Source organism: Girardinichthys multiradiatus, chromosome 17, assembly GCF_021462225.1.
Source record: "Girardinichthys multiradiatus isolate DD_20200921_A chromosome 17, DD_fGirMul_XY1, whole genome shotgun sequence".
NCBI classification, from domain to species: Eukaryota; Metazoa; Chordata; class Actinopteri; order Cyprinodontiformes; family Goodeidae; genus Girardinichthys; species Girardinichthys multiradiatus.
Window position 1 is genome coordinate 27,751,594 of NC_061809.1, and position 12,344 is coordinate 27,763,937.

Sequence of the window (12,344 nt, forward strand, 5' to 3'; positions counted from 1 at the left end):
CTATGAAAATTTAGAAAAATCCAACTTTTAATTTTAGATCATCTAATTAGTGGAAGGGAAAAATCCACATTAAGAAATAATAGTTGGCTATGTCATTATTGACTGGCTGTGTCATCATTGACAAATCAATAAATGTAAGTGAAGTATTTTTGTATGTACTTGATCAGAGCAACAGAGAAGCATGTCTCTCTTCACAATGGGAAAGATGTTTGTTGATCTAAAAAAGTAAGGAAATGTTTCAAGAAAAAAAACTCCTAGCTTAAACCTGTCTCTATTTACATGTCGTGTAATGATTGTGTGGAGGCACTTTTGCTTTGGTGTTTCTTCTCTTACCGATTGTTTTCTAACTAGTACCGAACCCTCACAGATGTTTCCCTATTGGCTGATGCCTGTTCTGCTCCTGTTTGGATATGCTGTTTTTCTGACCTGTGTATTTACAACAGATAAACTAATAATATATATTTCTAAAGCTGCTACTGATATGAAATGTTCATGGAATGAGACAGGGAAAATGCATTAACACATAAAGGCATTGAAAGTTATGAAATCAGTTATTAGTAAGCAATCCTGACACTTTGTGCAAATTAATATCAGCTTGTTCAGTCTCAACTGATTGACTGTTAAAAGATGTCTCAATACCAAGGTGTTCCTAAAGAAACATCTCTTGATGGGTGAGCTGTGTTGAGGCCATAACACAGCAGAGGAACGAACATCTTTACACCACAAACCGGCAATGGCCAGGTGCTCAAGGGAAGATTTTAGACAGAGGGGTGAAAAGGATTATCAGAAGAGTTGTCAAACAGCCAAGGACTATTTGTGGAGAACTTCAGAAAGAGCTGGACAAGGTACATTGTCCCAAAGAAAACAATAAGTAACACAAGCGTACCATGTAAGACTCCACTACTGAAGGTAAAGCATGTTGAAGTGTGTTTAAAGTTTGCTAAACATTTAGACAAGTCTGTGAAATGCTGGAATACCAACAGTGATGTTTGGAGGTGGGAACATCATAGTGCTGGGCTGTTTTTCAGCATCCTGCCCTTCTTATAATTAAAAGAAGGACAAATGTACAAACATAACGAGGCATTCTTGATGAACAACTGTCGCCATCTACCAGAATGATGAAGATGAAACAATGGTGGACGTTTAGCAAGATGAAGATCCTAATCACCTGACATTAACCATATATAAATCTATGGAAAACCTTAGCACCTTTGTCTTTGGTGCCGTGGAGAGTGAGGTTAGTGGCTCTGAAATGAGGGGAAAAAGGTGGCTCGATCAGATGTCCGGTGTTGGGATACTCCAGCCTGTACAGGAGGTGTGTCTTCCCAGAAGCTTCAATCACCTGGGCCATCTGAGGGTCAAAAGTTTACGACAAGGAACAAGCAGATGAACCAGCAGAAACAGTCAAAACTCTGGAAAAGCTGAGGAACAGTTTTACACAACGGATTTTCATCATTTTCTTTCCACTTCACAATTATGCACAACTTACTGTTGGTCTCTCACATTAAATCCCGATAAAACACATTATGTAACAAAATAAGAAATAGGTTTAAGGAGTATGAATACTTTTGGAAGGTGCTGTATCTCTCAAATACAGCAGTGAACTCCCTCGGCAAAGAACTGGACTGAAAAGAAATTAAAAAGCAACCAAAGCCCAAAGAAAAACATCTAAACAGCTTCACAAGGCTTGAAGAACTATTCATTAAGGCTACTTTAAAAGAATCCAACCAATTTGACTCCTTGGAAGCAAGATCTAAATGAAATGGATGCATGAAATTCCTGCTGAGGACCCAGTAGGTGTAACTGAGCATGTTTGTGAGCTCACCCTGTCAGCGGTTTCCAGTACAGGCCAGTTTTGATCATCACAGCCACTGACCAGAAGCACTGGAGATCTGATTTTCCCCATCTAGCAAAAAGAATGTGTCAAAATACAGCTCAGTGTGTTTGGAGTGACATGAGTTTGGCAGAGATTTGATCGCACCCTGGTCAAACATTTTACACTCACATCTGTGTTTAATAAATAGCTATAACTTACATCCACTTTATACGGGGCGTCTTCCATCAGAGCCAGACCCGTGTCTCTCCAGATCTCATACTTGTTCTCATCCAGACGTATTTTGTCGAATTTCCTGCCATCACAGGTAATTGCATGTGTCACTGCAGCTGTACAAAGATGTTTAATGTCCTCATGTTCCTGAGAAACTCAGCACCTACTTGGCCATTAACAGCTGGATTCCTGAGAGGCCCTTCTCACAGGCGTAATAGTTGGCGTTACTGATGCAAACAGCGCAGCGGGGCTGAAGCACAAGATTTTTTCAAAAATGCATAAATTTATCCATCCGTTTCACAATGTTTTGCTATGAACACAGCAGGATACTGACCAGAAAATAGGAATAAAAATGGACGCATAAAATAGCCACTAAAGACTTTAAATGAATATTCTGATGTTTTTCAACATGTTGCGATTTTTTATTTTTATGCATTTTGTTAAAACATTAAAATGTCTGAATTTATTATTTATTCAGGGGTTTCATGTGAAACATGTTAAATCTATAAATAATCTATAAAAAACAATTTGGTAAATAATAAAAAGTATACTTTTTTTCATTATAACTGCCTGAAGGCAAGTGTGGTGTCATTGATCCTGGGATCTGGTTTGGTTTTGGTGGACCTACATCATACAGTCCGTACTTACCCAAAACTAGACACAAAACTGAAGTGCTGTGCTTAACTGTGTGCTCTTTCTACCCTTCAGAGTTTAGTACTGTGTTGGAATTATGATTATTGATTAATTAATCTTTATCAATAATTATAATTAAAAATCATAATTTGACAAAATTAATTTCTTAACCATAAATCCTCATTTATGAATCGAGACCAGAGATGTCTTCTGGTGTTGTAATTGTGGCTCAACGCCTTTGATAATTACAACCGTTAAATACTCAGTAATAATTAACAACTATTACCATAGATGTCACTGTTTAATTGACCGTTTCTGCCGAAACGTGTGGAACTTCAACCTTATCTTGACTGACGAGTCACTCTTGCACAAAATAAACACAAAACGCCTTCTCTTATGTATGTGAACATTTATTAAATCACAGCCCCGATACACTCGCTCTTCCGATTTAATCATCTTCACCTACTCAAACATGCAAAGTTCTACACAGAAGGAGTAAAATATCTAACTAAACAAAATAAAGCAAAACAGCAGTGGGTGCGTACGGGATCAAACCAGCAGTTATGGCAAAAATGATAATATGACAAAAAGGGTGTGGTGGTGAGTGGAGGTTGGGGCGCAGCTCAAACTGTAACTCAGATATACTCCGTCATAAAACCTCCCCCAACTCTTGAGCAGACAAAGGGTTATAAAACTTTTGGCGGCAAGCTAGCAGAATCCAGTCTCACAGCGCACAGGTATTTGCACGGTAAAGACACACTTGCGAGACACGGCGGTCTCCGAAAGTACCAGCGAATTTCAAAACAACGGCATCGATCGGCAAAGTGACATTTCTGGCCTTCTCATTCCAGAAACCTCAGTTATGAATTTTTCGTTGGCCAACGAAGGAGAATAAACGAAATCCACTCGGGACTCTTCTCCAGATGATGCTTCAGTTGCGTGGTCACCGCGTCACGGTCTCCAGCTGAAGGCGAGCCCTCAAAATGGTGCCTTCCTATATAGCATCTTGTGACGTCAGACTCGGGACGCCCCGTCATATCAGCCGTAGTGTGCGATGGGATTTGTAGGAACGGACTGTCCTGGATACTAAATGGCCGATGACGTTGGAAAGGCACAGTGGCATCCAGCAAAGTGCAAATGGTCCAATATTCAGCAAACAAGTGGTCCAACATTCCCCCCTAGGTTCAAAGGTTGAGATGAATCGCAGTCTACCGTACATATATATGTATATATATAAAAAGAAACAAAATCATGGTTCATAGCTTATTCGTCCAACTTCTATTAGGCACTGGAACCCGGCTGTGTCATTGGCAAAGGCGGTGCTATGAACCGTGGGGGAATGAATGTGAGGGAATCATTCCTGGCCTGTAAATGCTTAACCTGCCTGTATGCGGTGTGTAATCTTAGAAAAAAAACTAATGTTTAAAACAGGTTTAGGCTTAAACCATTAGCTCTTCCAAATGATGATGGGTTTTAATAGGACTCCTATCTCTAAACTATCTAGATGTGAAAAGAGGGAGAAAAATAATAAATGAATTGCAGTACCTAGGCTATAAGCCAGGTGTATTTGTGGAGGTTGCAAGGTGTCTGCTGTGGTGGACTTAGGATTTTCTCTACTAAGTTCAGCAGAACTAGGCCAGTAGGTATCTGTGCCTCGGTGGGACTGTCTACAGATGAACCAACCTCCTTTAATAAGATTTTGCATGAAAGCTCTGGCAATGTGGGTGTCCATTAAATCATTCTTAATCACTTCTGTGAGGGTCTGCAGTGCATGCAGAGTGTTATTGGAAAAATATCGTGTCAACTTACAGTTTCAAGCTGTGTCCTAGAATGTAGTCATATTTTTAACTGTTTCTGTTGAAGAAAGTTGTTAGTGGTTAGTGCATGTTAGCGTGAGTTCATGAAACATGCACCTATTTAACTAGTCCTACGCACTGATCTCTCCTTTCCCGGACATGGAGACAAGCTCTGTTCTTGGGGAGGAGAGTTCGATGTAGGACTTCATCTGGTTCAGCAAAACAGCAGCAGCTGGGATGATGGTGTCAACCTTTTCTGACAAGCATCCAACCCACTTGATGAAGCTGCATGTCACAGTTAGGAGGAATTTGTTACCTCCTGTTAATTTTGGAGCTGGTTCGACCCAGTTGGTCTGAAGGTGGAGCCAAGGTAATGTAACCCCCCTTCGCTGAAGCGGAGGTTTACTGGTTGGCTGGGATGGCTGAAACTGGCAGCAGGTTAAACAACATTTGATGTAGACCTGGGTGTCGTGAGACGTTGGAGGCCAGTGCGCCATCTGCTGGAGGGTGTGGAGTGTGGCTTTGTAGCTCCTATGGCCCCCTACAGGAGAGTAATGGGCGTAGGCTAATGTGACCTTTGGTCTGTTGGAACAATGTCCACAGCATGGGAGAGCTGTTTGATGCCAATCTGCACACTGGAGGTGCACACTCTGGCTGTCTTGAGGAGTGTGTGGCTGTGTTGTCCCTCAGTTAAAAGGGGGTCTTTTTGGCACAAGCGGTCATACGTCTCTCTAATGGTTGATGGTCTTCCCAGCCAGAATGCTAGTAGCACTTCTGGTATGAACATGGTTTCCAGGTGTACACCATCCAACACTTTGGGGTTGTAAGTTTTCACACCTGGGTTCTTTAAAGAGCCAAGCAATGCATGACTGCATCTGGGAGGAGTTTCCTGGATGGCTGGGTGCAGCTGTGTCTCAGAGGTGCACAAGACCGGCTCTGATGAGGGCCTGAGAGGTTCTTTGGGCTCCTCTAAGCTGGTGACCTGGTTGGTCACAAAGAGTGGTTTGCTGCTTACACCCAGTGGGTTTGGCACCTCCACCTGGACCCAGAGTTGGTTCTGGTGGCAGTCAATGAGTGGGGCCAGCCTATCCAGCAGGTCCTGGCCACCAAGAAAAATCTGTTTGTTTAATGTGCACATATTGATGGGGTGCACCAGAGCCATGTCTTCGAGTGTGATGTCCAGCTCCACCCAACTAGTGATGCATGATTGGTTTTGGGTGTGGCTGGTGATGCTTACATCACAAGCGTCGGCCTGAAATGGTTCATTGAAGGAGAGCATGGCTCTACTCACCTCCTCAAACATGATTGAGCGCATCAGGTTGATCTCTGATCCTATTTTAAAGTGGAAACTCAGTGATCAGACTGTATAGACGACGTGCATGTCTATTTTGGTTCAGTTTACCTGAGAGCCTTGGAAAGATGGTTTGTGGTGTTTCTCCTGGGGATGTCCCAGGTTTGTCTCCCAATCCGATCAGGTAGACTCTGATGGCTGTGGAGACTAGGTCCACGCCTATTCATGCTGACGAGAAGTTTGGGTCTGGTTTAACTGGAGGGTCGGCTTCCTGTTTCAAGGGTTGTGGGGGCGTGGTGGCCTGACGCACCGCTTCTGTCACCATCTTACGTAAGGCCTCCTCCATCTCTTTACCCATAATCCCTTCTGTTTGTCGGTCCCACCCTTTTCCATCAGGTTTACCTTTAGGCTTCACGTGATGGTCAGTGTCAGGTTTAAACAACCTACAATACTTACTGCGCACGGTCTTACTGGTATCTACCAACCCGCTGGAATCATCAGGCGTAATTGGAATCCGGCTCCGAAGGACCAAATTAATGTCAGGTTTAAACAACCTACAATACTTATAACATCACAAAAAGAAGAGAAACACAAATAATTAGTTATTTAATCGCTGCGAGGAGAATGGATAGAGATGTTTTCAGTTACAATCTCTCCACCGCTTTGAAAAACATTTGTCCGTTCCACTCTTTTTATTGTCTTTCGGGGGTCCTTAGATACAAAGAACGTCATTCTCTAAGGATGGGAAAAAACAGCTACATCGTAAACAGGTCATAAACACCATTATCTTTTAACAACACACTTCCACAGTCTCCTCCAATCTTAGATCAGTGTGTTGTCCATTCAGCACAATCAGCCTTCATCTTTTATGACCTCCTCAACTGCTTTCCTCCTCAGCTCCATTTATGACCTTTGCCTGCAGACAAACTCATCAAATCCTTTACTCACACAAACATCATGAAAGGTTATAAAATCAAATAGTCAAGTTAAAGAATAGGAGAAAATATAAGATAAATCTATATTAAATTATTCCAACAGTCAGGTCGTCTGTTTGACCGGAAGTGGTACGGCAACTTTGACTGTGGTTGTTATTCAGTACCACCCCAAGATGACCAAACCTACGTTGTTCCCTGAACCTGTTCTTCATATGGGTTCTGGTTGAAGGCATTCCTGATCTTCCAACGCAAGGCTGTTCCTTTCTGCATGTATCCGTAAAACCCTAGCTTCGCCCTCTGATCCCTTGGTCGGGCGAGCACGTGTTTCCCACGCCATCTGAGCATATTTGCGGATCTCTTGCATGCTCATGGTCTTGGTTCTGCAATACATAGTAACATCGTATTGAACACTTTCATGAAGGTTGTGGAGGAACAGGGATTTAAAAGCATGTTCCTCCTCAATGCCGGGCGCATTGCGTCCTTGGAAGTAAAGAGCTCTCAAGCGCCGGTAATACTCCCTGGGTGCTTCGCTTTTCTTTTGCTGGATAGTGAAGGCACCAAGTGTGGCGGAGGCCTGGTCCGTGTACACAGAATATTCTTCCCTTAAAGCTTCGCAAAGTGTTGAATAACGGTCTCAGACTGCAGGGGTCAGGCTCTCCACGAAAACATGGACGCTCCTGGACGTTGTTTTCCAGATGAGCTTCAATTTTTCCCGTGCTGATGGACAGTACAAATCTAAAAGACAGCGTTCAACTTCCCTAAGATAATCATCAGTGTTTGATTCTGCCTTATTAGGGTCGAAACGCTTTATGTCTTTGGCCAGAGACTCAAGCTGGCGGGTGCGCAATCCACTCTAGGGGATTGGTGCCGGCCCATCTGAGTCATCATCGGAGAGTTCACTCCGGCTGCACTCAGGGTGTATCAGTGCATCACACCTCATCCTCGGAGGAGGCAGTGGAGGCTGCTCAGGGTACAACGGTGGGCCCTGTGCTTCCCGGACTCGGATCCTGGGCAGCGGTTGAGGGCGGTAGAAACCACCTGAATCCCAGGGGCGGCTTTCCTGTCGCCTTGGCGGAGGTGAGGGATCGTAGAGGACTGTACTGCGAGTCAAGTTTGAAGGCTGCTCGCATCTGAGCCGTGAACTATTTACACCTGCTGGATCCCCAGCTAGGTACCGTTCATGGCTGCTGATTGCAGTGGGGTGTGGCACCGCACCACTGAACCTATTCTGACTACTTACCCCCGTTCTTGCCTCGGTGGATGTATGGGGAACCCTATGAGCCTGGAAAGGTAATCTCTGGAGAGCAGCATCTACATCCTCCAGATCTGACCTGCAGGTTCTCTCAGGGTTTCGCAGGTGTGGCTCACCTCCAAAGGTTTCAACCTGTGAGGTGTGTTTCGGTTCACCCTCCCATTCCTCCAGGGATGGGGGTGGCATGGCTACCCTCTATTGTATCCAATCTATTTTCAACTTCTGTTAGTTCACCTCTAAGGACATCCACTGTCTGCAAAGTATCATTCAGCTCGAACCGCAGTTTAACGCGCTGGTCAACTTCCAACATTAACCTTCGCTGATATAACAGAGTGAGCTCTCCTAACACATCTGAGACCCTTCTGTCCTTTGGTGGGTTTTTAATGACTTGGAGCAACTTCTGAATTCTGGCTTCACATTGCTCAATGCCATAATCATTGAGACCTTTACGCTCCTCTGGGGACAACAGAATCAATGATCCAATCACCTCTTGTGCCTGCATTCCTATGGGTTCCTCCAATACAGCATCAATTCGTCTTGGGAATGACATATACAAGTCCTGCACAGTGGTCAGAGGGATTTTAAGCCATTCTTCTTGCAGGATAGTGGCCAGGTCACTACGTGATACTGGTGGAGGAAAACGTTTCCTGACTCGCTCCTCCAAAACACCCCAAAGTGGCTCAATATTATTTAGATCTGATGACTGTGCAGGCCATGGGAGATGTTCAACTTCACTTTCATGTTCATCAAACCAATCTTTCACCAGTCTTGCTGTGTGTATTGGTGCATTGTCATCCTGATACACGGCACCGCCTTCAGGATACAATGTTTGAACCATTGGATGCACATGGTCCTCAAGAATGGTTCGGTAGTCCTTGGCAGTGACGCGCCCATCTAGCACAAGTATTGGGCCAAGGGAATGCCATGATATGGCAGCCCAAACTATCACTGATCCACCCCCATGCTTCACTCTGGGCATGCAACAGTCTGGGTGGTACGCTTCTTTGGGGCTTCTCCACACCGTAACTCTCCAGGATGTGGGGAAATCAGTAAAGGTGGACTCATCAGAGAACAATACATGTTTCACATTGTCCACAGCCCAAGATCTGCGCTCCTTGCACCATTGAAACTGACGTTTGGCATTGGCATGATTGACCAAAGGTTTGGCTATAGCAGCCCGGCCGTGTATATTGACCCTGTGGAGCTCCCGACGGACAGTTCTGGTGGAAACAGGAGAGTTGAGGTGCACATTTAATTCTGCTGTGATTTGGGCAGCTGTGGTTTTATGTTTTTTGGATACAATCCGTGTTAGCACCTGAACATCCCTTTCAGACAGCTTCCTCTTGCGTCCACAGTTAATCCTGTTGGATGTGGTTCGTCCTTCTTGGTGGTATGCTGACATTACCCTGGATACCGTGGCTCTTGATACATCACAAAGACTTGCTGTCTTGGTCACAGATGCGCCAGCAAGACGTGCACCAACAATTTGTCCTCTTTTGAACTCTGGTATGTCATCCATAATGTTGTGTGCATTTCAATATTTTGAGTAAAACTGTGCTCTTACCCTGCTAATTGAACCTTCACACTCTGCTCTTACTGGTGCAATGTGCAATCAATGAAGACTGGCTACCAGGCTGGTCCAATTTAACCATGAAACCTCCCACACTAAAATGACAAGTGTTTTAGTTTCATTGTCCAACCCCTGTATATTTATTCTCCTTTTGCCTGCTAATAGTGTAGGTGGTGTTGTGGAATAGATATCTGTTTTCTCTTAAATTTACAGTCTTGATCACTTTTGGGTAAAATATTTGTTGGTTAAAATAATGTATTATGGTAAAGAAATGATATATTGCGTAAAATTATTTGTTGATTGACACAAGATAAATTTTAGCTGAGATACTTGAATGTTGAGGCTGTAATATACTTTTCACCGAAGATACTTAAATGGTGACGGTGTTGATGTAAATAAGTTCCGGATTTGGCAATCCAAACTCAGTCCTGACGAGGACTGGGGTATTTAGGCTGGGGTTAGTAAGAGCCTCCCCGAGGGACTGGGACGCCTCAAAGTGGCCAGGGATAGGACCCCGAGACCCTGAACTGGCAGGTGAGGGAAGACAAATGGTGAAACTGTAATAATAAGATTAAGTAAAAGGAATTCCAGGGAGTCAACGGGGAGTTGATTCCTAGGTGTCAAACCGGGTTTGGCATCACAGCGGTCGGACCAGGAGAGATTGAAAAAGTCCCGCTGAGTGGAAGGGTTCAAGGCCCTCCGCGCGCGCAAGCTATATATCCTGTCGTGTTTTCGTATTTGTCTATGCATATGAGTGAGGAGAGAATACAAATGAGTGGCTGCGAATGGCTGCACTTGAGTGTGAGTGATTGTAGAAGCGGTGATTATATACAAACTGTTTTGCCATAGAGTGAACATAAAAAATAAAAAAAAAGACAAGTTGTTCAACATGGCAGGAGAGATTGATTGTCGAAGGAGGAGTAGATGACAGGGAACCGTTAGGTAGATGGTTGAACCGAGAATATAAGAGTTATCTGAAGGATAAAGAAAGTTGGTTGATTAAAGCTGATGAGGAAGGGCGACTTGGTGGAATAAAGTGTAAAGTTGAAGCAAAAGAACTGAAGTAGGGCCTAAGAGAGACAGAAGCACAAGAAACGTTTAGACTTTTAAGAGGGGTTACACTATTGGAATCAAAAGTGCATGATTTATATGAGAAAGTTTCTCAACAGATGACAGAAAAACAGTTTAAAGATTCTGGAAGAACACACACCATGACTACTCGTAGCCAGAGCGGTCCATCCAGATTTCAATGTCCGTTGTTGACTTCATCAGTTGGAATGACAAAATATGTCCCTTTTTTTATTGGGAGATGTACAGGCATTAGTGGATAAGTTGCCACCTATTGCAGGATGCGGACGTGTCTGGTTACAGGAATTAGATATATTGATTAAAGGCATGACACTGGCCTTGGGTGACTTTAGAGCAATTTCGGGACGATTTGTGCGTCCCTCGGTGGCTAGGGAGATAGAACAGAATGCTGATTGCAGTAAGGATCCTGATGACACACCCCTGACACGTGTAATGACAGCCCTAGGGAAGGCAATAAGAAATCAGTATCCGCCTCCGTTGCAGTCCCTCAATTCAATTGGGACTCTAATCAGCATCCTAAAGAGCACATTAGTGCTGCAGTGGACACGTGAATGAGACACACAGGAGTCAATCCTAAGGGTGACGGGACAGGAATGGGACAGCTGTTTAAAAAGCCATATTAAAAGGAGTTCCAGTTGACATGTGTTAAAAGATGAAAAATAATCCTGATTTGCAGGGAACAGACTTTACAAAGTGGGAAAAACATTTAATTCACCATTTACATACAGCTCAGGAGGCAGAGAAAAAGAAAAGAGGAGAAAGAGCATTTACAGAATCAGCTCCTTAAAAAGGCCAAAGACAAATTAAACAAGAGAAAAAGTGATAAAACTGAAAATGTAATGTTAGCTGCAGCTCAACCTGTTCCTCCGGCTGCATCTCCATCAGCACACACCCCTACGTCTGTGACTGATCAGTGGCAAGGAGGGGGGATACCCCCTCCTCCACCCTATCTATTTTTATAATTACAGGTACAGTGGCCCCGGTCGTGGAGGCAGATGGCAGGTTGGTGGTCAGCTGGTCATAGTGGATGGTGTGGAGCACCCAGAGGAAGGGGTGGAGCCAGCAGGGCACTAGGAGATGTGTGCTACAACTGCGGTCAGTCTGGACATTGGGATCCACAGATGGGTGGACACCCGTCTTACAGCCCATACTGACGCCCCTGAGGAGGACCATGGCAGCGTGGGCACAGCAGATCCCACGTTGCCTGCAAAGGTGGGAGAGAACTGTCTGAATTTTTTAGTGGACACTGGAGCTACTTATTCCACCATAACACAGCAACCTCCTAAACCACTGCTCTCTACTAAGACTGTTTCTGTGATGGGCTTCTCAGGGGCTGCATAAATCCTGCCCGTGACTGTACCACTTCCTGTTCAGATTGGGACTCAGAGAGTAACTCACCCTTTTGTGTGTTCACCCAGCACACCTGCTAATTTGCTGGGCAGAGACTTATTAGTGAAGCTGAGAGCATCAGTGTTGTGTGGTACTGATGGGTTAACGATAACTTTTCCAGATGGTTCCTCTTTGGCATGTGGACAAATGCTTCAGCATGGACAATATTTTTACAGCCAGTTGCAGAGGCATATGCTAACATCTACTGGACACTGTTGACCGAACCTCCAAGCAGCATCTTCTCTGTGTATCAGCTGTGGAAACCCTGGATTCAAAGTCTCTGCCCCTACACCTCTCCGCCTGACCCGCCCCATGTCACTGTTCTACGACCGTTGTCACACT

The 12,344-nt window shown here is 44.3% G+C and overlaps 1 protein-coding gene across 1 annotated transcript; it reads right to left on the reverse strand.

The window, feature by feature from the left end:
• Positions 1–844: 844 nt before the first annotated feature.
• Positions 845–5,779, reverse strand: LOC124882632 (acyl-coenzyme A thioesterase 6-like). Its single transcript, XM_047389069.1, has 5 exons — positions 5,768–5,779; positions 2,215–2,297; positions 2,036–2,129; positions 1,826–1,906; positions 845–1,351 (listed from the first exon to the last, which is right to left on the reverse strand). Exons 1-5 carry the CDS (start codon positions 5,777–5,779, stop codon positions 1,175–1,177), a joined length of 447 nt encoding a protein of 148 aa, XP_047245025.1. The 3' UTR covers positions 845–1,174.
• Between the last annotated feature and the right edge of the window lie 6,565 nt (positions 5,780–12,344).

What these genes read in the sequence shown, in the direction of transcription:
- LOC124882632 (XM_047389069.1), bottom strand. An exon ending in ATCCAGCTGTTAATGGCCAA is followed by an intron (nt 2,130 to 2,214) that starts GTAGGTGCTGAG and finishes CTGTGATGGCAG; the next exon opens with GAAATTCGACAAAATACGTC. An exon ending in TACTGGAAACCGCTGACAGG is followed by an intron (nt 1,352 to 1,825) that starts GTGAGCTCACAA and finishes TTTGACCCTCAG; the next exon opens with ATGGCCCAGGTGATTGAAGC.